Source organism: Bos taurus, chromosome 16 (genome assembly GCF_002263795.3).
Source record: "Bos taurus isolate L1 Dominette 01449 registration number 42190680 breed Hereford chromosome 16, ARS-UCD2.0, whole genome shotgun sequence".
In the NCBI taxonomy this organism is placed as follows: Eukaryota; Metazoa; Chordata; class Mammalia; order Artiodactyla; family Bovidae; genus Bos; species Bos taurus.
This window is the reverse complement of record NC_037343.1, coordinates 80,644,774-80,667,928: the sequence shown is the minus strand read 5'-3', so window position 1 is coordinate 80,667,928 and position 23,155 is coordinate 80,644,774. Positions and strand designations below refer to the sequence as shown.

General features: G+C 58.2%; 1 protein-coding gene across 1 annotated transcript in view; it reads left to right on the top strand.

The window, feature by feature from the left end:
- NAV1 (neuron navigator 1) overlaps nt 1-23,155 on the top strand; it is a 196,958-nt gene that overhangs the window by 159,882 nt on the left and 13,921 nt on the right. Inside the window, 13 exon segments of the mRNA XM_059875850.1 lie at nt 6,818-6,956; nt 7,382-7,679; nt 8,288-8,984; nt 9,177-9,620; nt 10,328-10,369; nt 10,864-11,012; nt 12,391-12,561; nt 13,354-13,406; nt 13,834-13,857; nt 13,963-14,040; nt 16,475-16,558; nt 16,667-16,778; nt 19,913-20,034. Of these exon segments, the coding sequence (XP_059731833.1) occupies nt 6,818-6,956; nt 7,382-7,679; nt 8,288-8,984; nt 9,177-9,620; nt 10,328-10,369; nt 10,864-11,012; nt 12,391-12,561; nt 13,354-13,406; nt 13,834-13,857; nt 13,963-14,040; nt 16,475-16,558; nt 16,667-16,778; nt 19,913-20,034 (2,413 nt within the window).

Below are 23,155 nucleotides of genomic sequence, written 5' to 3'. Positions count from 1 at the left end.
TCCTCTCTTCTGATTTCCTGTCTCATTTCATCTTTCCCCTCCTTGTGTGGTGAGCTGATTCTCCAGTCTTCATCAAACTTCCCCACAGCTGACGCCACCCCGTAGATGTGACTCCCTGGTGTTCACCATGTTGACATCGAATTTAACCCTGGGCAAAGTTTATGGGACTTGAATTCAGAGAGTCCGGCCACCACGTTTGTGTTCTTATACAGTACACGCGTGTTCATGGATGCAGGGTTTGAGTCAATTGTCTCAGCAGCGAGGAACTAATGGAGGTGTTGGAAAGGCTGTCAGGCTTCTTCTGATGCTGTTTGGTGTATCCCGGGAAGAGGGAGCTCGGTAGACAGTGGGGTGGGTAGAGGCCTTCACGGGGGTTCGAGTGTGAGCACGTCCAGCTTTGACCCGGAGCAAAAGCGAGAGAGACGGAAAGGAAGAAAAGGAGACAGGCCGGTGGTCTGGGGACTGGGGGCTGGGCTGGGCGGCGAGCACAGAGGAGGAGTTGGAGTTGTAGTAAGGTGTTGGTAGGAAGACAGGAAGAAACAGTCGTTCTTCTGGTGGAAACAGGAGGTGGGAAGTTTACGCTGTGGCGGGGGAGGGGGAGGGGTTTGAGGAGATGGGTGACTGGGAGGTGAACACCCTGCAGAGGGAGCTGCCAAGCTGGCGTGCGCTGCCCCAGCGTGCTGGGGGCTGCCCTCGAGTCGCCTCTGCTGTCTGGTCTGGTTCCCGTGTGACTCAGTCCCTCCCGAGCTTCTTGAGACGCATTCACTGCTTCTCTCAGGCTGAGTGAGAAAGGTGATGTGTGGCCGCTCTTGGAGCAGCTGCCGCGGAGGGGAAGCTTGGCTCCACGTTAATGCTGTGAACTGGTGTAAACGCACAAGAGAACACCGCTCGTGCATGCCAGTGTCGTCAGTGACGGTCGTGTGGACGTGTAGATGGAAAGCAGAATGCGAAACGCCAGGCTGGGTGACTGACAAGCTGGAGTCAAGATTGCAGGGAGGAATATCAACAACCTCAGAAATATCAACAGCCTGCAGATGATCCCACTCTAATGGCAGAAGGCAAAGAGGAACTAAAGAGGCTCTTGATGAGGCTGAAAGAGGAGAGTGAAAAAACTGGCTTAAAACTCAACATTCGAAACACTGAGAATGGCATCCAGTCCCATCACTTCGTGGCAGATAGATGGGGAAAGTGGAGACGATTGGCAGGCCCTCCCTGTGAACACAGGGCTTCCAAAGACCTCAGGGTGGGGCCAGGCTTACAGGTGAGCGTCAGCTATGGGTCGTCAGCGCTCCCAGAAGTCTCACCAGCACAGACGGAATAAAGCTACTTGGAGCCAGGAACTAGGCAGAGAGCTTGTGGACCTGCCCCTCCAGACAGACGAGTGAGTGTCTCTGAGAGTTAAGAGAAGAGATCCTTGAGAGAAAGACCGATAATGCTGTTGTATAAAATGGAAATATATTGATAGCAGAAATGGAAATCTTAAAGGAGGCAACTGGGGCCACTGCCCAAAGAGTAGAGTTTAAAATACATACGTGTGTGTGTAGTGATGGAAAATAAGAGAAAATCAGAATCGTGACCTTAGAATCTATCATCTGATAACAGTCTAGAGAGAGAGCTGGGAAGTGGAAGAAACCGTCAAAGGAATAACTGGAGAAAGTTTCGCAGAGCTGAGGGCATGAGTGTCTAGGTGTCAGGGGCCCAGCGGGGCACCAGCTCACGCATACACAGGGCCTCACCAGCCCCATCGTCCTCGATGCCTCAGAACACCAGGGGAGGTGCTGAGTGTTTCCAGAGAGGAAACGGACCGCAGCCTTAAGGACTGGGAGTCAGAACGCCAGCAGCAGATGCTGGGCTGTGGAGCAGGGCCCTCATGGTTGGAGAGGACATTATCTTCAGCTAGGAATTCAACGTCCAGCCAAAATCTCACACGTGAAAGAGAAAAATATTTTGTAATGTGTTAGATCTTATAAAGCTTGCTTTCCGAGGACGCTTTTCCAGGAACCTGCTGCAAGAGGCACACCACTGGAACACGAGAGGAAACCAACACAGACGGGCCGCAGCTCCCCCTGAGAGCCAGGCGCGCGAGGCTGGGGCGTCGGGCTGCAGGCCGCGGGGGACGGCAGGGGGCCGTGCGGGCTGCGCTGTAGGGGGCACAAGGAGCCGTTACCTGCAGTCACCGCAGATGGGGGCGCTTGTCCTCTCTCCCTGGATAGTTTTACATGATATTCGAGCCTTGCCTATCATATGATACTTGTCTAATTTCTCCACTGGAGATGCCTGCCCCTTCAGTCATGAACACAGAATTTCCCTTTTTTCAGCACCTACAGAGGACTTTGTCCAGGAAGCCTTGCCCGACAGCTGGGCTTGTGCTGCCTCACGACCGGAGGAGGGCCTGTGACTCGGGAGGGGACGTCTTTGGAGCCAAGAGGAGCGTGTGTCCCCCCTTCCCCATCACAGCCTTGGGCTTTCCATCAACAGTGGGCAAGGGCAGGTTTCTTGGCATTGGTGGACTGCAGAGTCCTCATTGCCCGTACGAGTTTTCTCTGCTGCGAAGCCTCAAGGACCACCAGTTAATCTCGGTGGAGGGTTCAGTGGAAGGACAGACTTCTTGTGCCTTTGACCTGAGAGAACACCCTGGGAATTGTGTGTATGTACTTGCCAGAGAGCTCATCTTGACCCAGGAGAGCCGACGGGATGTTACAACCGTATTGATCTTTCCCCCTCAGTGTCTCTTCTCTTCCAAATGTGGGGGGATTACCTTAGCCCAGGACAGGCTTGAGATTTAATATACGTCACCACTCGGGGGGAGAGGCGGATGGTCGTTTCATGATGGCCGTGATTCCTGGTGATGAAGCCGAGCTTGCTCTGCGGTGTGGTCCAAGCCCCTGCTCTCTGCTTTCTCACTGTGCTTGGATCAATCCCTGCAGAACAACAAGCCAAACGTCTAAACCACCCACTTTCCTCTTCCCAGCAAATAAATCACAGGGAGACCGGCCTAAGTCTGGGCCAAGCCCTTAGATGCCTTGTGTGTCTGATTTTTGTTCCATGAGATGAAACTCAAAATAAATCAAAAGGGAACAGTGTTCCAGCAACCAGCAGATTCATGGAAAACATCTTCAGCCTCTTCAGCACCCATGCAAAGCTGATGAACGAGGGTTTAGAGGTTCCCACCGACACAGGTTCATGCACTGCACTCTCACTAAAGGTCCGTATTCAGTCTGAGCCTCCAGAACTGAAAGTGGGACTTCAGGTTTCACAGGAACCTGGAGAACTCGTTAGGGTCCAGAAGGAAGAAATAGAAGTGGGGAAAGGCGTGGTGAACAGGACGTTTGAAGAAAGGTTGTAGAAGATGAAATTTGAGCTTTGAAAATAATGTGTGAACACAGAGACGCCTCTGGTAGCAAGCTCAGATGGCACAAGAGGAGTCTGATGTGAATGGGGCAGGAGGCATTTCAGATATTAAAAGTAAACCTCTGACAGTGAAACTTGTCAAACGCAGAAATCAATAGCCAAGGCACTGCAGGAGAGTGGCTGAGGCTGGGCCCGGCTCTGTGGGAGTGTGGGCCAGGTGCCGATGGAAAGACGCTTAGGCAGACGTTGACAGCCGTCTGGTGCTCCGAGCTGCGGGCAGGAAAAGGGGACCTCTCAGCACGTGGCCCTGCACTTGGCCACCGCACCCAGAGCGGGCGCCACACCCAGAGCAGCAGGGCTTGCTGTGGAGAAGTGGGACCTGGTGTCACAATGGGGTGAAGCCCGTAAAGAGAAGCGTGAGAAGTGATGGGTCTAAGCCACTCTGAAAAGATCAGTCCCTTTACCCTTGTTACCAGGTGTAGAGAATTTTAGAAAAGGGAGACGAAATGCCTAAAAGAACACATCTGAAAATAAAGACATGGTGATTTTACGATTGGAGGGGACATGGGTATGTAGAGTTAGGTCAATAAAAGAATTGCCTTGTCTTTATAATACACTGTTCTGCTAAGCAGATAGAACATCCTCCTTGGCCAGATAAAGTTCGGTTCAGTTCAGTCGCTCAGTCGTGTCCGACTCTTTGCGACCCCATGGACTGCAGCACGCCAGTCTTCCCTGTCCATCACCAACTCCCGGAGCTTGCTGAGACTCGTGTCCATCGAGTCAGTGATGCCATCCAACCATCTCATCCTCTCCCGTTCCCTTCTCCTCCGGCCTTCTATCTTTCCCAGCCTCAGGGTCTTTTCCAGTGTGTAAGTTCTTCACATCAGGTGGCCAAAAGATTGGAGTTTCAGCTTCAGCATCAGTCCTTCCAGTGAATAATCAGGACTGATTTCCTTTAGGATGGACTGGTTGGATCTCCTTGCTGTCCAAGGGACTCTCAAGAGTCTTCTCCAACACCACAGTTCAAAAGCATCAATTCTTCGGCACTCAGCTTTCTTCACAGTCCAACTATCACATCCATACATGACCACTGGAAAAACCATAACTTTGACTAGACGGACCTTTGTTGGCAAAGTAATGTCTCTGCTTTTTAATATACTGTCTAGGTTGGTCATAGCTTTTCTTCCAAGGAGCAAGCATCTTTTAATTTCATGGCTATAGTCACCATCTGCAGTGATTTTGGAGCCCCCCAAAATAAAGTCTGTCACTGTTTCCACTGTTTCCCCATCTATTTGCCATGGAGTGATGAGACCAGATGCCATGATCTTAGTTTCCTAAATATTGAGTTTCAAGCCAACTTTTTCACTCTCTTTCACTTTCTTCAAGAGGCTCTTCTTCACTTTCTGCCGTAAGTGTGGTGTCATCTGCATAACTGAGGTTATTGATATTTCCCCTGGCAATCTTGATTCCAGCTTGTGCTTCATCCAGCCTGGGATTTTGTACTGGGATTTGCAGAATGATGTGCTGTGCATATAAGTTAAATAAGCAGGGTGACAATGTACAGACTTGACCTACTCCTTTCCCGATTTGGAACCAGTCTGTTGTTCCATGTCCAGTTCTAACTGTTGCTTCTTGACCTGTATACAGATTTCTCAGGAGGCAGGTCAGGTGGTCTGGTATTCCCATCTCTTGAAGAATTTTCCACAGTTTATTGTGATCCACACAGTCAAAGGCTTTGGCATAGTCGATAAAGCAGATGTAGATGTTTTTCTGGAATTCAGTCTTGCTTTTTCAGTGATCCAACAGGTGTGGCCAATTTGATCTCTGGTTCCTCTGCCTCTTCTAAAACCAGCTTGAACATCTGGAACTTCACAGTTCACGTACTGTTGAAGCCTGGCTTGGAGCATTTTGAGCATTACTTTACTAGCGTGTGAGATGAGTGCAGTTGTGTGGTAGTTTAAGCATTCTTTGGCATTGCTTTTCTTTGGGATTGGAATGAAAACTGACATTTTCCAGTCCTGTGGCCACTGCTGAGTTTTCCAAGTTTGCTGGCATATTGAGTGCAGCACTTTCACAGCATCATCTTCCAGGATTGGACATAGCTCAACTGGAATTCCATCACCTCCACTAACTTTGTCCGTAGTGATGCTTCCTAAGGCCCACTTAACTTCTCATTCTAGGATGTCTGGCTCTAGGTGAGTGATCACACCATCGTGGTTATCTGGGTCATAAAGATCTTTTTTGTACAGTTCTCCTGTGTATTCTTGCCACCTCTTTTTCATATCTTCTGCTTCTGTTAGGTCCATACCATTTCTGTTCTTTATTGTGCCCATCTGCATGAAATGCTCCCTTGGTATCCCTGATTTTCTTGAAGAGATCTCTAGACTTTCCTATTCTATTGTTTTCCTCTGTTTCTTTGCATTGATCACTAAGGAAGGCTTTATTTCTCCTTGCTCCTCTTTGCAACTCTGCATTCACATGGGCATATCTTTCCTTTTCTCCTTTGCCTTTCACGTCTTTTCTTCTCTCAGCTATTTGTAAGGCCTCCTCAGACAATTATTTTGCCTCTTTGCATTTCTTTTTCTTGGGGATGGTCTTGATCACTGCCTCCTGTACAGTGTCACGAGCCTCCATCCATAGTTCTTCAGACACTCTGTCTATCAAATCTAATCCCTTGAGTCTATCTGTCACTTCCACTGTATAATCGTAAGGGATTGATTTAGGTCATACCTGAATGATCTAGTGGTTTTCTCTACTTTCTTCCATTTAAGTCTGAATCTGGCAATAAGGAGTTCATGATCTGAGCCACAGTCAGCTCCTGGTCTTGTTTCTGCTGACTGTATAGAGCTTCTCCATCTTTGGCTGCAAAGAATATAATCAATCTGATTTTGGTATTGACCATCTGGTGATGCCCATGTGTAGAGTCTTCTCTTGTGTTGTTGGAAGAGGATGTTTGCTATGAGCAGTGCGTTCTCTTGGCAAAACTTTGTTAGTCTTTGACCTGTTTCATTTTGTACTCCAAGGCCAAACTTGCCTGTTACTCCTCCAGGTATCTCTTGACTTTCTACTTTTGCATTCCAGTCCCCTATAATGAAAAGGACATCTCTTTTGGGTGTTAGTTCTAGAAGGTCTTGTAGGTCTTCATAGAACCGTTCAACTTCAGCTTCTTCAGCATAACTGGTTGGGGCATAGACTTGGATTACTGTCATATTGGTTGATGTTGATTGTTTTGCCTTGGAAACAAACAAATAAAGCCAGTCCCTTCCTTTTGTGGAAGGACATCACCAGGTTGTTTAATATAAGCAAGTTTAACTCATGCTTTGCGCTGCTGGCAAATCTAGGATTAACCCCAGACTCTACTCGTGGCCTGTCTGTATGCTGGAGTGCAGCCGTCCTCTCCTTAAGGGAGCTTTAGTTCTCGCCCTGGCTTCTGTCTTGACTGCTCACCTTTCTCTCCTGCCCTCAGCTGGGATGAGAGCAGCTCCATCAGCAGTGGGCTCAGTGATGCCTCCGACAACCTCAGCTCTGAAGAGTTCAACGCCAGCTCCTCACTCAACTCCCTGCCCACCACGCCCACGGCGTCTCGCAGGAACTCAACAATAGTGGTAGGTGCCGGTGCAGATGTGGGGCCACCTTCTCCAGGCCTACCACGGGAAGACCCGGGCGCGCCTGTGTGCGGGGTGGCGTGTGCCCTGCACGCGGCGGGGTGGCATGTACACTGCGTGTACCAATCTGGGGAATTGGTCCCCACGTGCACGGGATCGAGTCCTCGAGCTGGCGGGAAGGAACCGGTAGCGTCCAGGCAGTCGCCTGGGGCTTGATCTGCTCTCCTGGGGACAGGTCTGTTTGGTGCCCACGCCCATTCGGAGGGTGCCTGTGAGCGCTGTGCTCTCCAGCGGCCTGGGGTGCAGGCAGAAGCCTGGGTCCCCGAGTCCCCCTGGAGAGGAGGGCCCCCCTCAGCACTCGTTCGCCCTCTGTCCCTGCCCTCCCTGTCCCGCTGAGCATCCACCCTGCCCTCTCTCGCCTCCAGCTGCGCACAGACTCGGAGAAGCGCTCGCTGGCGGAGAGCGGGCTGAGCTGGTTCAGTGAGTCGGAGGAGAAGGCCCCCCGCAAGCTGGAGTATGACAGCGGCAGCCTGAAGATGGAGCCCGCGGCGTCCAAGTGGCGGCGGGAGCGTCCTGAGAGCTGCGATGACGCGTCCAAGGCCGGGGAGCTGAAGAAGCCGGCCGGCCTGGGCCCCCCAGGGCCCCTAAAGAAGGGCAAGACCCCGCCCGTGGCCGTCACCTCGCCCATCACCCACACGGCCCAGAGCGCCCTCAAGGTCGCAGGTGAGCCCGGGGACAGGGCCCAGGGCCGCGCCCTGCTTTCCTGGTGGCTCCTGTCCTCTGGGCCCTTAACCCCTGAGGTGGGGGGGCAGCCTGCATGCAGCTTCGGCACGTCACCCGGCGGGTCTCCAGACCGTCCTGAGTCAGGGAAGACAGATGGGCGCACAGGGGCTCCACCTGCATAGAAGGCTGAACCCAGACATAGGGCAGGAGGAGCCTGGTCTGACCCGCCTCCCACGCTGCCCAGTGATTTCCTCTCCTGGGATCTCGGGTGACGTCCTCACACCTCCCGGGGGCCCGTGTGGCATCCTGGGAGATACTGGCAGCGTCAGAGTGCTGCTGCTCCCAGGGCGGGCCCTTGGTGACCTGTTATGAGACATGTGCCCTTCTTGATCATCTTGTGATTTCAACCAAACTGGGACCTCCTAGCCTGGGAGCAGAAAACACCAAAAAACAAGAGAAATTGAACAGCTGGACGTGAGGCCTGCCCAGAAGGGTCCTCGGCCCGTGGGTCCCCGATCGCCCCTAGTTAGGCCCTCCACCCCACTGTGCCCCTCCTCCCAGGGGGCAGACGCTGGCCCTCCCCTGCTCACAGCGCCCGCCCTCCACAGGCAAACCCGAGGGCAAGGCCGCCGACAAGGCCAAGTTGGCTGTGAAGAGCGCGGGCCTGCAACGCTCCTCCTCGGATGCCGGCCGCGACCGCCTGGGCGACGCCAAGAAGCCTCCCTCAGGCATCGCACGCCCGTCCACGTCAGGGTCCTTCGGCTACAAGAAGCCCCCTCCTGCCACGGGCACGGCTACCGTCGTGCAGACCGGGGGCTCGGCCACGCTTGGCAAGGCCCAGAAGTCCTCAGGCATCCCCGTGAAGCCGGCAAATGGGCGCAAGACGAGCCTGGATGTGCCCAACAGCACAGAGCCCGGGTTCCTGGCCCCGGGCGCCCGCTCCAACATCCAGTACCGCAGCCTGCCGCGGCCGGCTAAGTCCAGCTCCATGAGCGTGACCGGCGGGCGTGGCGGCCCCCGGCCCGTGAGCAGCAGCATCGACCCCAGCCTCCTCAGTGGCAAGCCAGCGGGCCTGGCGCCCTCCAGGCTGAAGGAGCCCTCCAAAGTGGCTGGCGGGCGGGCCGCCCCTGCCCCCCCCGTCAACCAGACGGATCGCGAGAAGGAGAAGGCCAAGGCCAAGGCCGAGGCGCTGGGCCCCGACAGCCTGTCCCTGAAGAGCGTCGGCTCCCCTGAGAGCACGCCCCGGAGCCAGGCGGGCCATGCCCCGGCCCCCAAGCTGGCAGAGCTGCCCCCCACCCCACTCAGGTACATCCTGTGTGTGTGCCCACCCCGCCCACCGTGGCCTGTGCCGCCATGCCAGGTCAGGGTCCTCCTTGGTCTCAGGGGCGCTCAGAGCCCCAGAGCGCTGAAGAGGACGAGGATTTGGCCCAGGTCCCAGCTGCCCGTTGCCTCCCTAACCCTGGAGCCCACACGTTTGTCTTGTCTTCGCTTCCCCAGGGCTGCAGCCAAGAGCTTCATCAAGCCGCCGTCCCTCGCCAACCTCGACAAGGTCAACTCCAACAGCCTGGACCTGCCGGCGTCCAGCGACACCCACGCGCCCAAGGCCGCGGACCTGCACACTCCGGGCCCGGCCGCCGGGGGCCCCCTCGCCTCCTGCTTCACCCCCAGCCCAGCCCCCATCCTCAACATCAACTCGGCTAGCTTCTCGCAGGGCCTGGAGCTCATGAGCAGCTTCGGCGTCCCCAAGGAGCCCCGCATGTACCCCAAGCTCTCGGGGCTGCACCGGAGCATGGAGTCCCTGCAGATGCCCATGAGCCTGCCAGGCGCCTTCCCCAGCAGCACCCCTGCCCCCGGCGGCCCCACTCCCCCCACTGCCCCCACCGCAGAGGACGCTGAGGAGCTGGCCTGGAGCGGAAGCCCCAGAGCCGGGCAGCTGGACAGGTAGGCAGCCAAGTCAGCTTCCCACTCTGTGAGCTTCAGCGTCTGTGTGGTTAAGACTGTCTGCCCCTCGCACTGTGGATGAACAGGTTTTCGTTTCTGTCTTTTGATCCCGATTCTCACCTCCTGTATGGGAAGCCAGGCCTTAGATGCTGGCGGACTTCTCCAGGACCTTCTGGAGGGTTTCACCTGTCAACTGAAGCTTCTCCTTCCTGGCCCTAAGTCACTCCTGTAATGTCAGATGCTGCTTTCCATGTCCCATTGTATCATCTTATGAAAACAGTTATCTGTATTTATTTACTTACGTTGGCCATGCTCTGCAGCGGGCAGGACCTTTGCCCCCTGGTCAGGAACTGAACCTGAGCTCCCCACACTGGGAGTGTAGAGAGACCCCCGGACTGCCAGGGATGTCCCCCTAATGTGATCTCTGAAAAGCAAGTCAGAGAGAGTTCCCTGCTGGTCCAGTGGTTACACTCCACGCTTTCACTGCCAAGAGCGTGGGTTCAATCCCTGGTCAAAAAACAAAGCTCATTGGGGAAAAACATGGAGCATCTCGGAACTATCTCTCAGACCGTGAGGGGTGCCAGGGCCATCCTGCCCTGTGCTTGTGGAACCAAGGGGCTCACAGCGATGCCCGGGGCCCTGTCTCGTGTCTGTCAAGCCTCTGGTCCTGAACTCTGAACCCACAAGCTTTCTTTCTTCCCCCACAGTAATCAGCGGGATCGGAACACTCTCCCCAAGAAGGGGCTCAGGTAACTTACCTCATGTGTGTTTTCTTTCCTGCTCGTGGGGCTCCTGGCCTGAGTGAGCCACCGTGCTTGCGCCAGCCCCGGCCGTGCGTGCCACCCCCCGCCTCCTCTGGGGCCCACTCCCAGGCTCACCCTGCCCGAGCGCCACTGGGAGCCGGGCACTGCTCTGGTGACGAGGGAGAGTCTCCACGCGGGACCTCATGCTGGCCTGTGCTGGCCCAGGCCTTGGGTCGCTCTGCCCCCAGCAGCAGGCCCTGCAGCCCGTGCCTGGAGCCCCGGGCTGTGTCCCGAGCCTCAGGGAGGGCGCCCTGGCACCTGCTCTGTCGCCTCGGCCCTGCCTTGGGGAGCCGTGCAGGGACACCCGGACCCCCAGCCCCTCTCGCTGGGGGGCAGACGCTGCTCCCACTGCCCCTGAGGGCGGCCTGGCTGCTCCTGCCGCCGCCCGCCCCCAGCCCCGGTGGCTGACGCCCAGCCATGCCATCTCCTGCCGCCCTCAGGTACCAGCTGCCATCCCAGGAAGAGGCCAAGGAGCGGCGGCGCTCCCACGCCGCGGCAGGGCTGCCCGAGTCGGACGACCAGTCGGAGCTGCCGTCGCCACCCGCGCTGTCCATGTCCCTGAGCGCCAAGGGCCAGCTCACCAACATTGGTCAGCACCACGGGGACCGCCGTGCGCCCAGGGGGCAGGGCGGGGGGCCTCGGCTTCCGCCTCACGCTGAGTCCACCTGTGCGGACTGGGTCGCGGAGCCTGCATTCACCCATGCTGTGTGAGCCTGAAGGCCAAGCGCGCCGCGACCTGGAGCTGAGAGGCAGCCCCGGGACATGGTGTAGCTGGTGCAGCATCAGCAGTCTGAGTGTTGGAAAGGCCGTGAACCGCGGCCAAGAGCAGAAACCGGTGCTTCAAGCCCGAAGGCAGCTGCCCCCCACGCCGTGTGCCACCCTCGGTGCCAGGCTGCTGGGGGGCTGGAGGGGCACCGTCTGGGCGCAGGGGGTCTGCCCCCACCGGGGCTGGGCTTGCCCCGGGAGCAGGGCCGAGTGAGCCCGTGCTGGCCACACGCTTCTGGCCTTTGAGGGCAAGGGAAAGCTTGTAAGCACAGGGGGCGGCTGGTTGGAGACAGGTGGGGCGCAGGCAGGGCTCACGGCACTGGCTCCTGGAAGCTGACTGCCAGGGGCCCTCAGGGATGGCGCCCGGCCCGGCCTGCGGCTTCCTCCTCTGCCAGCCTCTGCAGGAAGGCAGCTGGCCCAGCCCGAGGTCCTGGGACGCACCTGCAGGCGACCCGGCCTCTGAGCAGACCAGGGTGGGATCGTCTTGCCGCAGGAGGGAAGCCGGCTGAGGAGAGGTCAACCAGTCCCCGCAGGGCTCTTGATGGGAGAGCGGGGACCACATAGGAGAGGGGCCGCCCACTGAGGGGCCGGCCAAGCTGTGGTCGTCAGTCACCTCACGGCTGAGGGGCCCCGAGGGAGCTGAGGTCTTCCGCCCGGGTCTTTGTGGAGCCCCCCGGGCAGGCAGGCCGAGAGGCTGGCTACACAGCCCTCTGAAGTGCTCGGGGCTCTGACCCCCAGGCCAGGCTGAGGCCAGGCGCCGCCGTGTCCCAGAGGTCCACCCGGAGCGGCGTGTCCACTGGGGGCTCCCCTTGCTGACTCTCCTCGTCGCTCAGATCTGGGTCTTGCTCTGAACTCTCAGGCCACCCTTTGTGTGTTAGGGAAGCACGGGGCCCCGTTTTCATCGGCACATCCGAGCGAGGTAAAGGCTTTGGAAGAGCTGCCAGGCCCCCAGCCTGACCCCCAGCCCTGTCTCCAGGGCAGGCGGGCTTTCACACAGGCCGCACTCTGAACCCTTGGTTCAGACACAGGGCCCCCCCAGGCCTTGCTCCCCATACCCAGCCCAGCACACACGCCTTCCTCCTCTCCTGACCTCCTCCCCTCCACCTCTGCCCCCCGCGCCCTGGGACCGAGGCTGACGCCCCTGCCTCTTCTCCCAACCCCCCATCGCCTCTCCCCACGCCTGCCCCACTCTGTCCTTCCAGTGAGCCCCACCGCGGCCACCACGCCGAGAATCACCCGCTCCAACAGCATCCCCGCCCACGAGACGGCCTTCGAGCTGTACAGCGGCTCCCAAACGGGGAGCACCCTGTCCCTGGCCGAGAGACCCAAGGGGATGATCCGGTCAGGATCCTTCCGAGACCCTGCGGACGACGGTGAGACCTCACGCCCGCGCGGTTCACGCTCATCCCTGCTCCACCGGTCCCCTGGCCCGCCCGCCTCCACCGCCCCTCACAGTGTCTGACTCACAGAACATCCCCCCGGGCCATCTCCGCACTTCCTCCCAGGCCTTGAAGGGTCTCGGGGCCAGGGCCTCTGGGGGTGGGCAGGGCAGTGGCTGTCCCCCCCACCCCCACCCTGTCAGAGGACAGGACCACCCCACACGGAGCTGGCAGGGACGCGGGGTTGGTGCTCCAGCCCTTCAGAGAGCAGGCTTCTCCATCCTCTTTTCAGAGCATTCCGAAGACCAGCTTCAGGGCCGCGGTCCGGTGTGTGGTCAAATCTGGAGTTGGGCTTTCCAGCGGGGAGACCTGGGGACCTCAGGACGCTCGTCCCGGGGCTCCCACAGCTGCCTTGATTCAGTTCTCTCAGTAGGGCTGCCGTGCTGATCGCGGGGTCACAATGAGTGTCTTGCACTTGGGGGTTTCTCATCCACAAGGCTCCCACTGAGGAAAGGAGGCGCAGGCAGGATTATGTTTCATTCTGAGCAGCTCTGCTGCAGCGACTCTGAGTCCCGCGGGGGCGTGTCCTCTCCTGCCCCCACCCTCGGAGGGGGAGCAGTTCTGAGCGGGCCTGGAGTCCTTGCTGGGCCAGGCCGCCGGGCCCTGTGCCGGCCGCCCCGTTCTGAGCGTGCCTGGAGTCCTCTCTGGGCCAGGCCGCCGGGCCCTGTGTTGGCCGCCCCGCCTCCCTGAGCCCTCTGCTAACCCTTGGCACTGCCTCTCTTGCAGTTCACGGCTCTGTGCTCTCCTTGGCCTCCAGCGCCTCGTCCACATACTCCTCAGTAAGCACCCTGGACCCTGTGCCGCGGGGGGCCGGGTGGGAGCCCCTGAACGTCAGGGCACTGGGCGGGCCCTTCTGGCCTCAGCCAGTCCCTGAGCAGCTCTGCGACACAGAGGGTGCCCTGGTCTTGGGTTCTGTGCCAGGCAGGGCAGGTGGGCAACCCTAGCGTCCGGGACCCTCTGGGTGTGTGGAGACGGCAGCTCCTGGCGGGGCTGGGCCGTCCTGCGGTCGGTGGAGACGAGGTCAGTCTTCAGGCCAGCTCCCTCTGGGCCCCCGGGTGACGCGGCTCTGGCAGGAGACTAAACGCTGGCCTGGGGTCTGAGCCTGTGAGGGCCTGGCGCCCCGCTTCCTGCCGCTGCGCATCTGTGCACTCTCTCCTCCGTGTAACCACCTCCTCTCTCTCCCCCGCTTCTGGGCTCCTTCTCCAGGCTGAGGAGAGGATGCAGTCTGAGGTAGGGTCCCCACCTCTGCCTCTGCCTCCTAACACCCCGCACCGCCTCCTCCCACGCCTCCCACCCCTTCTGCCAACGTGAGTGTGCCTCTCTCTCCCTCCACAGCAAATCCGAAAGCTTCGCAGGGAACTGGAGTCGTCCCAGGAGAAAGTGGCCACCTTGACCTCTCAGCTCTCGGCCAATGTGAGTGCCCAGAGGTGGGCCCGGGTGGTGGCAGCTGTGTGAGCCCCAGTTGGACAAGTCCATCCGAAGAGAAGGTCTCCCCGGGTGTCCCCTGGGCTTCAGTTACACGGGCGCGGAGGACTGGGGGCTGGCTTCTCCTCCCCCAAGTCTGTGGGTTTGTAAACAGCCACTTCACCCCCACCCTAACTCACGGGCGTGGACGAGTGCCCGTGTGATGCCTGTGAACTCGCTGGAGAAAGGATTGTATCAGTGGCTGTGTGTGCAGGAGGAAGCAGCCTTGCTCAGACAGTGGTGGTTAGTCATGGGTCAGAATTAACGGAGGTTCCCGGGAGCCCTGTGCCCCGCCTGGGGCGTGCCCTGTCTGTTCACACCCTGTCCTGCACCGCCCCAGGCTGGGCGCTGGAGCTCCAGCTGGTGAGGCTTTAGGAGCCAGCCCCCACCCCTGGCCACAGTGGCCTCAACTCCTCAGGACGTGAGCTTTGCTGGGGACCCGCCTTCTCATCCCTTCCCTCAGCCTGCCAGAGTCCGCCGACTTAGACCGAGTCTCTGGTGGCCTCAGTTTTTCCACCCCGCACGATGGGGAGAAACAGAGCAGCCCCGAGCAAGGCCACGGCAGCGTCTCCCCAGCGGCCAAGCTGCAAACAGAGAACATAAGAGCCATTTTCCCCCAAAAGCTGTAAACAACAGCTGAGCCGGATCTACGGAGCCTTCCAAGCGTTTGCACAGAGTGGCCGTGTCTGCAGTTTCCGCTGGTTTTTTCTCTCGCCTTCCTCCCGGGGGAGCCCAGCTGTCCGACCTGGGTCTCCCATGGAACTGAGACCGCGCCGAGAGCTCAGGCGTCCCCAGCACATCCCTGCGGCTGCATCCTGCCCACACCCGGGTCCCTGTCTCCCCTCCCCAGGCTCCCAGTGGTCAGTGTTTCCTCACCAGCTTGTGTGCAGCCCCTGGCAGGCCTTTCCCCGCAGCTGGGACACAAAATAGTGAGAGAAACAAGACCCGTCTCTACTTGGACCGCGCCCCACGCCCGCCAAGGCCATCACACCCGCAGGCCCGGGGGGTCCCTGTCTGAGGGCCCCAGGGACAAAGAGCAGGAGCGCGTCTGACCCGTTGACCCTGCACCCTGTCACTGCCACACTCTCTGGGGGGGCCCGGATTGTGGACTTGGAGGGTGACTCTCAGAGCAGGACGTGCCCCTGGCTGAGAGAGATCCAACTCTCCTGGGGATCAGAGGCAGCCTGGCCTCGAGGGTCGGAGCCCTGCCCTCAGTGGGAGCTGCGACGCCAACACTCTGGAAGGTCCTCAGGTCCTGATTCCAGACCTTGGGCCCTGTTCCCAGGCCTCCCCAGCTGCCCACACGGGGCAGTCTGGACACCTTGCCCTCCCTCTCACCAGCCTTTCTCTAGGCCCCCAGCTGAGCCCTGGCCAAGGGCATCTGAGCCATCTAGTGGGCGGGGACAATGTGGAGGCGGGCAGCAGCACCCCCCAAGGAGAGGGAGCCCCAGACCAAAGAGGCTGGGGTGGGCCCAAGGAGCTGGGGTCTGAAGGCCTCTCGCGAGGGGACCCGTGTCCACAGATGGGTAGGAAGGTGGACACCAAGCAAGAGGGGCCCCGGGCCGGGAAGGCAGGAGTCCAGCACACGGGGGCCCTGCTCCCTGGATCCGAGAGGCCTCCAGGCTTGTTGAGGGCAGGGAGGCAGACGCCGGGCGACAGGAAGCGGGTCGCAGGTCTCAGAGCTCTGCGAGGGGCGTCCCCCGCTCCCTCCCCAGGTCACAGTTGGCTTAGACGCCCCCCAAGGCTGGCCTTCTCCTCCGTGAGCCTGCCCTCTCCTCCGTGAGCCTGCCCTCTCCTCCGTGAGCCTGCCCTCTCTGATCGCAGCCTCAGCTCCCACTTCCCCAGCCCCCTAGCTGGCAGAGCTGGAGCTCTGCCCTCCCCACCTGACCCCCTCCTCTCTGCCTCGTGGGCCCCTCACCCCTCCCTGCCTCGAAGTCCTCATGGGGACCCCTCGCTCCCGTGGAGCAGGCCTGACACCTAGCGGCCAGACACGGAATTGCCCCGAGGGCCTTGCGCTGCATCTGTCGGGGGAAAAGCAGGGAGAACCGAGAACAGAGGCTCTGGGGCGCGGGGCTGGGGAGAAGTACAGGCCGTTCTGGGGCGTGGCGGGCTCTGGGCAAGGAATGACACCGAATAGAGCCAGGGCCCCAGAGGGGACAGCTTCCCGGGGGCGGGGGATAGCCGGGCCTCTAGATGCCTCCAGAGACCCACCCCACCATGGTGATGTCTGTGCCCCAGGCCATGTCTTCAGGCCAGAGTGGGAAGCAAGGTTTAAGGGCTGCCACGAGGCTGGTTGGCACTGGTCCTCCCTGAGACCCCCAGAGTCAGCCCAGCCGCCCCCCACGCCATGGCACCTGAGGCATCCCATGCCCATCTCTTTCAGGCCAACCTGGTGGCAGCCTTTGAGCAGAGCCTGGTGAGCATGACCTGCCGCCTGCGGCACCTGGCCGAGACCGCCGAGGAGAAGGTGAGGCCTCCCCTGCCCCGGCACACACCTGTCCTGCCCGCCCCGTCAGGCCCAGCCCACAGAGCGGGAGCCCCATTCCCACCTGACACCACTCCCGTTTCTCCCTAGGACACTGAGCTGCTGGACTTACGGGAAACCATAGACTTTCTGAAGAAGAAGAACTCTGAGGCGCAGGCTGTCATTCAAGGGGCCCTCAATGCCTCAGAGGCCACACCCAAAGGTAGGCCCCCTACCTTTGGGCAGTGGCAGGACTGGGCTGGAAGGAGACTTACTGCAGGGCTTCTGTGTCCCCAGAATGTTCCAGGCAACTTCTAGAAGGCGAGGGTCCTCCGACAGTCAGCAGGGGAGTGGCAGGGACATGCCCCCACCACCCAAGGGACTGAGGGAGACCAGGGATCCTCTCCTTGGACCCCAGATGACTGCCACAGACCGTTGTTAAAATAGCACTTTAATGAGTGGGTGCGGCCCAGCAGTCACTCTCCTTGAAATTTCCCCAAAGGAGCAGAAATATCACGTCCCCACAAAAACCTAAACGTGGATGTTTACGGCAGCTTTATTCACAGTCGCCAAAACTCAGAAGCAACCCAGCTGTCCTGCATGGACAAGTGTATGAGTAAATGGTGCGGTGGCCAGACGATGAACTATCACTCAGCACTGAGTGATCTGGCCGCACGATGACAGCGACGGATTAAGTGTCCGTTACTCAGTGACAGAGCCCAGCGGGAAGGCTGCATGTTCCGTGACGCCAGCTGTAGAACACTGTGGAAAAGACGAGACTCGGGGCGGTGGGAGGGTGGGGTGGGGAGTAGAGGTGGCCAGGCCGGGGTACAGGATCCGTAGGGCCATGGCGGCACTCTGGAGGACGTGGTGATGGGGGCACAGGTCCTTGTCCGTCTGTCTGAACCCCCAGGATGTGGCGCTGAGTGGACCCCAGTGTAGGCCGTAGGCCCTGGGGGTGCTGAGATGCCTGGGTGGCTGCGTCGGCTACCGCAGGTGTAGCATCCGGTGGGGGTGCCGATCGGGGGGCCCTACACGTGGGGCCGGGGGGGGGAGTGGGGCACCTCTGTACCTTCTCAGTCTTGCTGGGAACCTAAAGCTGCTCTGAAGAGCTAGCACGTTCCACTTGGACAACGTGTGTGCATGCACAGGCGTGTGTGTGACGCCATTTGATGCTTAGTTCGGTTCTCTGTGGGGAAAGAAGCTCCCCTTCAAGTGAGACAGAGATCAGTGGATCTCAGGGCTCAACGGAGAGGTCAGCCTTGGTTTTAAGTGTTTCTGTGAGTTTGAAACATTTCAGAAAAGCAAGTGAGAGGGAAAGAGAATGTATCCAACCGTCAGGAAAGGAGCACCACCTCTCGCTGGTGCAGGCTGTGTCCACGTCTCCCGTCGCCTCTCCTGTCTTCTCTGCCCAACTTGGCCACAGACACAGCCAGCCTTCAGGAGCATCTGCAGGACACCAGGCCCTGCTCTGATCACTGCTTACATTAGCTCATCTAGTCCAGACAGCAGCCCTACAAAGTGTGCTCTGCAGTTCAGAGTAAGACCGGAGAAGACAGGCAACTTGCTCAAACACGGCTCCTAGTGACAGGTCTGGGACGCTGAGCTGCTTCTGGTTTCCCGAGTAACCTGACTCTTCAGATACGTTTGTGTGGAGTGCCCTTGGCTTCCACGTGGTCCTTCTTGTTGACCCAGGTCCAGCTCGGTCAGGATTTCTAGGAGCCTTCACAGAACTAATGCTTAACGCAATGATGCCTAACTTTATTTGGTGTATAGATAGTAACACATGCATATGGCACGAAATTTTAAAGGCACAAAAGATTTCCTAACTTTTTCTCTGAAGACTGATTCTAAAGCATATCCTTTGCTCTTAAAAGTACTATATAGCATGTTTTAAAATTTTAATTGATAGGCTCACAACTAACTGGATCTTCAGGTATCATGACAGTTGTTTTGCTGCTTTTCACTTTATTTTATAATTAACTAATTGTAAATTAAATTGGTCACAAAAGCAATACGTGTTCTGGAGGAAAATGCAAACTAGGGGTTGGCAGACCATCGCTCATTGGCCAAATCTGGCTCACCACCTGCCTTCAAATACAGCTTTACTGGCACATAGCCACACTCACTAATGCACGTGTCGTCTGTGGCTGTTCTAAAACCACGCAGCACTGCTGAGCAGTTGTAAGAGAGATCAACCGACCACAGAGCCTGAAATGTTTGCTCTCTGGCCTTTACAGTAAAAGCTCGCCGGCCCGCACGCCTTGCACAGGGCTGCCTGCCCACTTGTCCCCAGTTTCCTGTGAATCTGTAACGATTTCAAAATAAGGTTTTAAAAATCCAATCCTCGAACTTCCATGGTGGTTCAGTGGTTAAGAATCCACATGCCAATGCAGGGGACATGGGTTCCATCCCAGGCCCGGGAAGATCCCACATGCCTCGGGGCAACTAAGCCATCGCTCTGCAACAAGAGAAGCCACCACAGGGAGAAGCCTCTGCGACTAGAGAGCAGCCCCTGCCCACCGCGACTGGAGAGAGCCACAGGCAGCAGCGAAGGCCAGCACAGCCAAAAACAACTGAATTAATTTATAAAAAACATCTGATCCCCCGGGGCCTTTGCTTAGACTCCGCTGCCCCTTACCTGTGGCACACGGCACAGTCCTGTGAGGGGCACCCAGGACTCGCCCACCCGGCTGGCCCGGCTCCCTCGCTGTGCCCGCACCCAAACCCCAGTGCTCCCCGCGCAGCCTTTGCAGGGGCTTCTCCACATCCCACATGAAGAGCTTCTGTTCTGTCACCACTCAAAGGCTGCCTCCTTTATTAACCCTTTCCTTCCCTGAAGTAGGAGAGGAGGGCATTTCGGTGCTGTTACAGACATTTTCCAAAAGCTGAAGAGATTTTCTGCCCATCAGATTAAAAGGGAAATTAAAGCCCGTTTGGGTTAAATGCAAGGCCCTTGGCCTTGCGCGCCCCGCCTCCTCCCAGTATTGGCAGCCAGTATTTCTGAAGCAAGTCCTAAGGGTGGCAGCCAGTGAGAGCCTGGGGGACGGTGGAGGCCTGGGCTGCCCCTCATCCCTGCTGCTCGAACCAAGGGCACTGGTTTCTGTGCTGGTCTTTCTCCTGTTAGGCGGCAGCTTCTTGAGAACAGGGATCGGTTCCTACTTGTTTATTTGTTTATGTTGAAATATGATTGACACCCAACAAAGGCTTGTGGAGAGGATGCTCCCAACAAGTGAAGGATGTGGATGAGGAGGTGGGTTCCTCCTCCCCCTCCTCCTGCAGCAAGCCCGGCCTCCAGCCTCACAGCGTTGCCTTAAAGCCACTGGGTCTGTGTCCGCCCCTGTGCTTGGCCCCCAGAGCTCCGGATCAAGAGGCAGAACTCCTCCGACAGCATCTCGAGCCTCAACAGCATCACCAGCCACTCCAGCATCAGCAGTGGCAAGGAGGCCGATGCCAAGAAGAAGAAGAAGAAGAGCTGGGTAGGTGAAGGTCTGGGGGGAGCCGTGTGGGCCACCGGGGGGCCACCCCACTGCAGCACAGGAGCTGACCTCCCCAAACTTGCCACGCTAGAGTCCCGTCTGATGGGAGCCCTGGGTGGTGTCCGCCCAGAGCAGGGTCTCCCCCCGCCAGCCACCCCCTGCAGCCCTGCACATGTCTGGTGGGCAGCAGCAGCAGGAGGTCCTCAGAGGGACTGGCCTACCTGTGCCCACCCCTCCCATACTGTGGAGAGATGTTATGAACAGAGCTACTCATCTGAGGTGCTCCTGGAGAGGTATCCGTGGAACTTGCCAGATCACTCCAAAAGGAACTGTTGCACTGCTTGACTGGTCCAGAGAGAGATGTTCTAGCTGTTCGTATCTCCCAGAAAACCTTAAGCTGACTTGGGGTGCCCTTTCCGACATCGCCATGCCCCCTGCTGCCCATGTGGAGAAGGGGAGCCCCAGGGGCACACCCACCCACTGGCCCCACCCAGTGAGCCTGTGCACAGAGCGTGGTGTAGTCCAGACGGGCCGCTGTGTGAAATGAGTGATTAAGTGTTGCTTCTTTTTTTTTTTTTTTCCTTCAAAATGCTGACTTAAATCCCTATTTTTTTCCAGGTCTACGAGGTAAGACACTCATTCCTCCCCGTTCCTCTTTGCCTCTGCCACACCCTCCCCTTCTCCAGAGCAACCCCTTCCCCCTAAACAGAGACAACCACTCATGAAACTAACCGTGACCACCTCCACCAAGCCCCTAACCCTCCCTGCATGTCGACCCACGGCCGCTCCTGGAGGACAGAGGAGCGGTCTGGCTGGGGCAGTGGGAGGGTGCTGCCCCCTCCCGTCTCCCCTGGTGCCAAAGTCCACCTGCTACGAAAGCAGCCAAACGGGACAGTGCCCATCAGGCTGCCAAGACAGTGTGCCCTGGCCCCTCGCTCCACCAAGCCCTAGACCCCCCACACGGAAGGCTCTAAGGGGGTGAGCGTTACCACGCTCGCCAGAGGCCAGGTCAGCTTGGGTGCGGCCTGCGGATTTAGCTCTGAAGTAAAATGAGCCTGAGAGAGGTGAGGGGTGGGACCTCAGATCACCCCCGAGCCTGAGCCCTCCGAGCAGCCGTGGGGTTGACAGAGGGGTTTCGGGGATTAGGGTATAAACGTCAGAAATAAACAGCGAACCCTGACACACCAGACCCATGAAGTCCACTCGGACCCTATGCCAACGCTGGCTGGGTGTCTGAGGGTAGGAAACATGGAATTTGTTGCTGCGTCGCTTCAGTCGTGTCCGACTCTGTGCGACCCCATGGACTGCAGCCTACCAGGCTTCTCCGTCCATGGGATTCTCCAGGCAAGAACACTGGAGTGGGTTGCCATTTCCTTCTCCAGTGCATGAAAGTGGAAAGTGAAAGTGAAGTCGCTCAGTCTTGTCTGACTCTTAGTGACCCCATGGACTGCAGCCTACCAGGCTCCTTCATCCATGGGATTTTCCAGGCAAGAGTACTGGAGTGGGTTCCCATTGCCTTCTCCAAAACATGGAATCTGTGATCTCAAAGAGCCTGGGAAATTGCCAGGTAGACAGAAATAGTCTATATAAGACTGATGACAATCCAGTGGTGTCAGAATGCTTGTTAATTCAGTGAGCGAGGCTCTGGGAGTTCATAGACGGCTTGTCCCAGGAGGCAGGCAGAGTGTCATACAGGGCAGGAGCCCACTGGAGGTGGAATCGAGGTGGGATCTTGGTGGACAGAGAGCAGTGCTTCCTGCAGATGCCGGTCAGAAGCGGGAGGTTCAGGGAGAGGTTCCGTCCCCTAGAGCCTGTCCAACGGTCATGGGGAGCAGGGTGATTACTGAAACTTGAGTCATAGCTTGGCATTGCCCCGAGTTTCACACCAGCCCCTCGAGATGCTCAGATCTGAGGAGTGCTGCCTTCTACACGCACGGCCTCACTGGAGACGTGCTGAGATGTCCCTCAGGACAGAATCTGGGTTTGTCTTGCTCCATCATTTGACCCCAGCGTCCCTTACCACATCGCACCGTACAGTCCCTCTGCCCAGCAGTTCTGCGTTGGAAACAGACTCACACAGAGCACTGTTCCCACTTAGGATCTCCATGACCTCAGCGGGGTGGGGGGCCTGCAGATGGAGGTCACAGTTCACACGTGGACACACACACGGTCTCCTGAGACGCAAGGGTTCGAGACAAAAGTGGGAGGCTCGTGTCCTAGTCCCAGGTCTCCATCTCCACAGAGAACTGCACTTCTGACACTGAGCCCTGACTACCCAGAGAGGACACAACCCTGCACACACACTCCCCCCTCACACCCCCATCGAGCCAGATGGGTCTTCCTTATGTCCTTCCTGGTAGAGACCCTGACACGCCCCTGCTGCATCACCACCACCCACAGCTGCCCTGAGCCCCAGGAGACACCTGGGAAGAGTCCTCAGATTTGCACTCTGCTCTTGCCGTCCCAGCGATCTGGTCTGCTTTGGCCCTCCGCACTCTGTCTCCGGCTGCAACTCCATCTCTGTGTCCCTGCGTGTGTGTGCATGCTGAATGGATGCATGTGACGGGCGCGGGGCAGATCCCTGGTTTGCCTCCCGCATCCCTAACATCCAGCTCGTCAGCACCCAAGACCAAGCCAGTTCCTCCTGCATACTCGGAGGAAATACTGGGAAGTATCCCTTAATTCTGGCACACTTGAGTGGACATGGTCGAAAACACTTGTATCCTGCAATGTGCTGAGCGCGGGCGGCAGTGAAAGGAGCTTGGTTCACTCCCATCTTTTGATTCACAGAATCATGTTGTCCCTGTCTGCTGGGTAGGCTCTGATCTGATAAGCCCAGCTCAGAGGTGGGTCCTGAGGCCCAAATGAGCCAGGCTGCAGGCTAAGCAATTGCTGATCTGCTGAAAAAAGCAGGATGGGGTCACCAGGAGGTACACCCTGTGCCCCGGGGGTCCCCTCCGTCCCTTCACAGCAGGGAGCCCCCAAGGGGGAGAAAAAACCCAGGACGTTCCCACAGTGCGGGGAGTCTTACTCACTCAGCCTGAGTCCCTAGGCAAGCCTCCCACCCTCATGTCACAAGGCCAGAGAAGCCCTCCTGAGGGCGTGCTCACTGCCGCACATC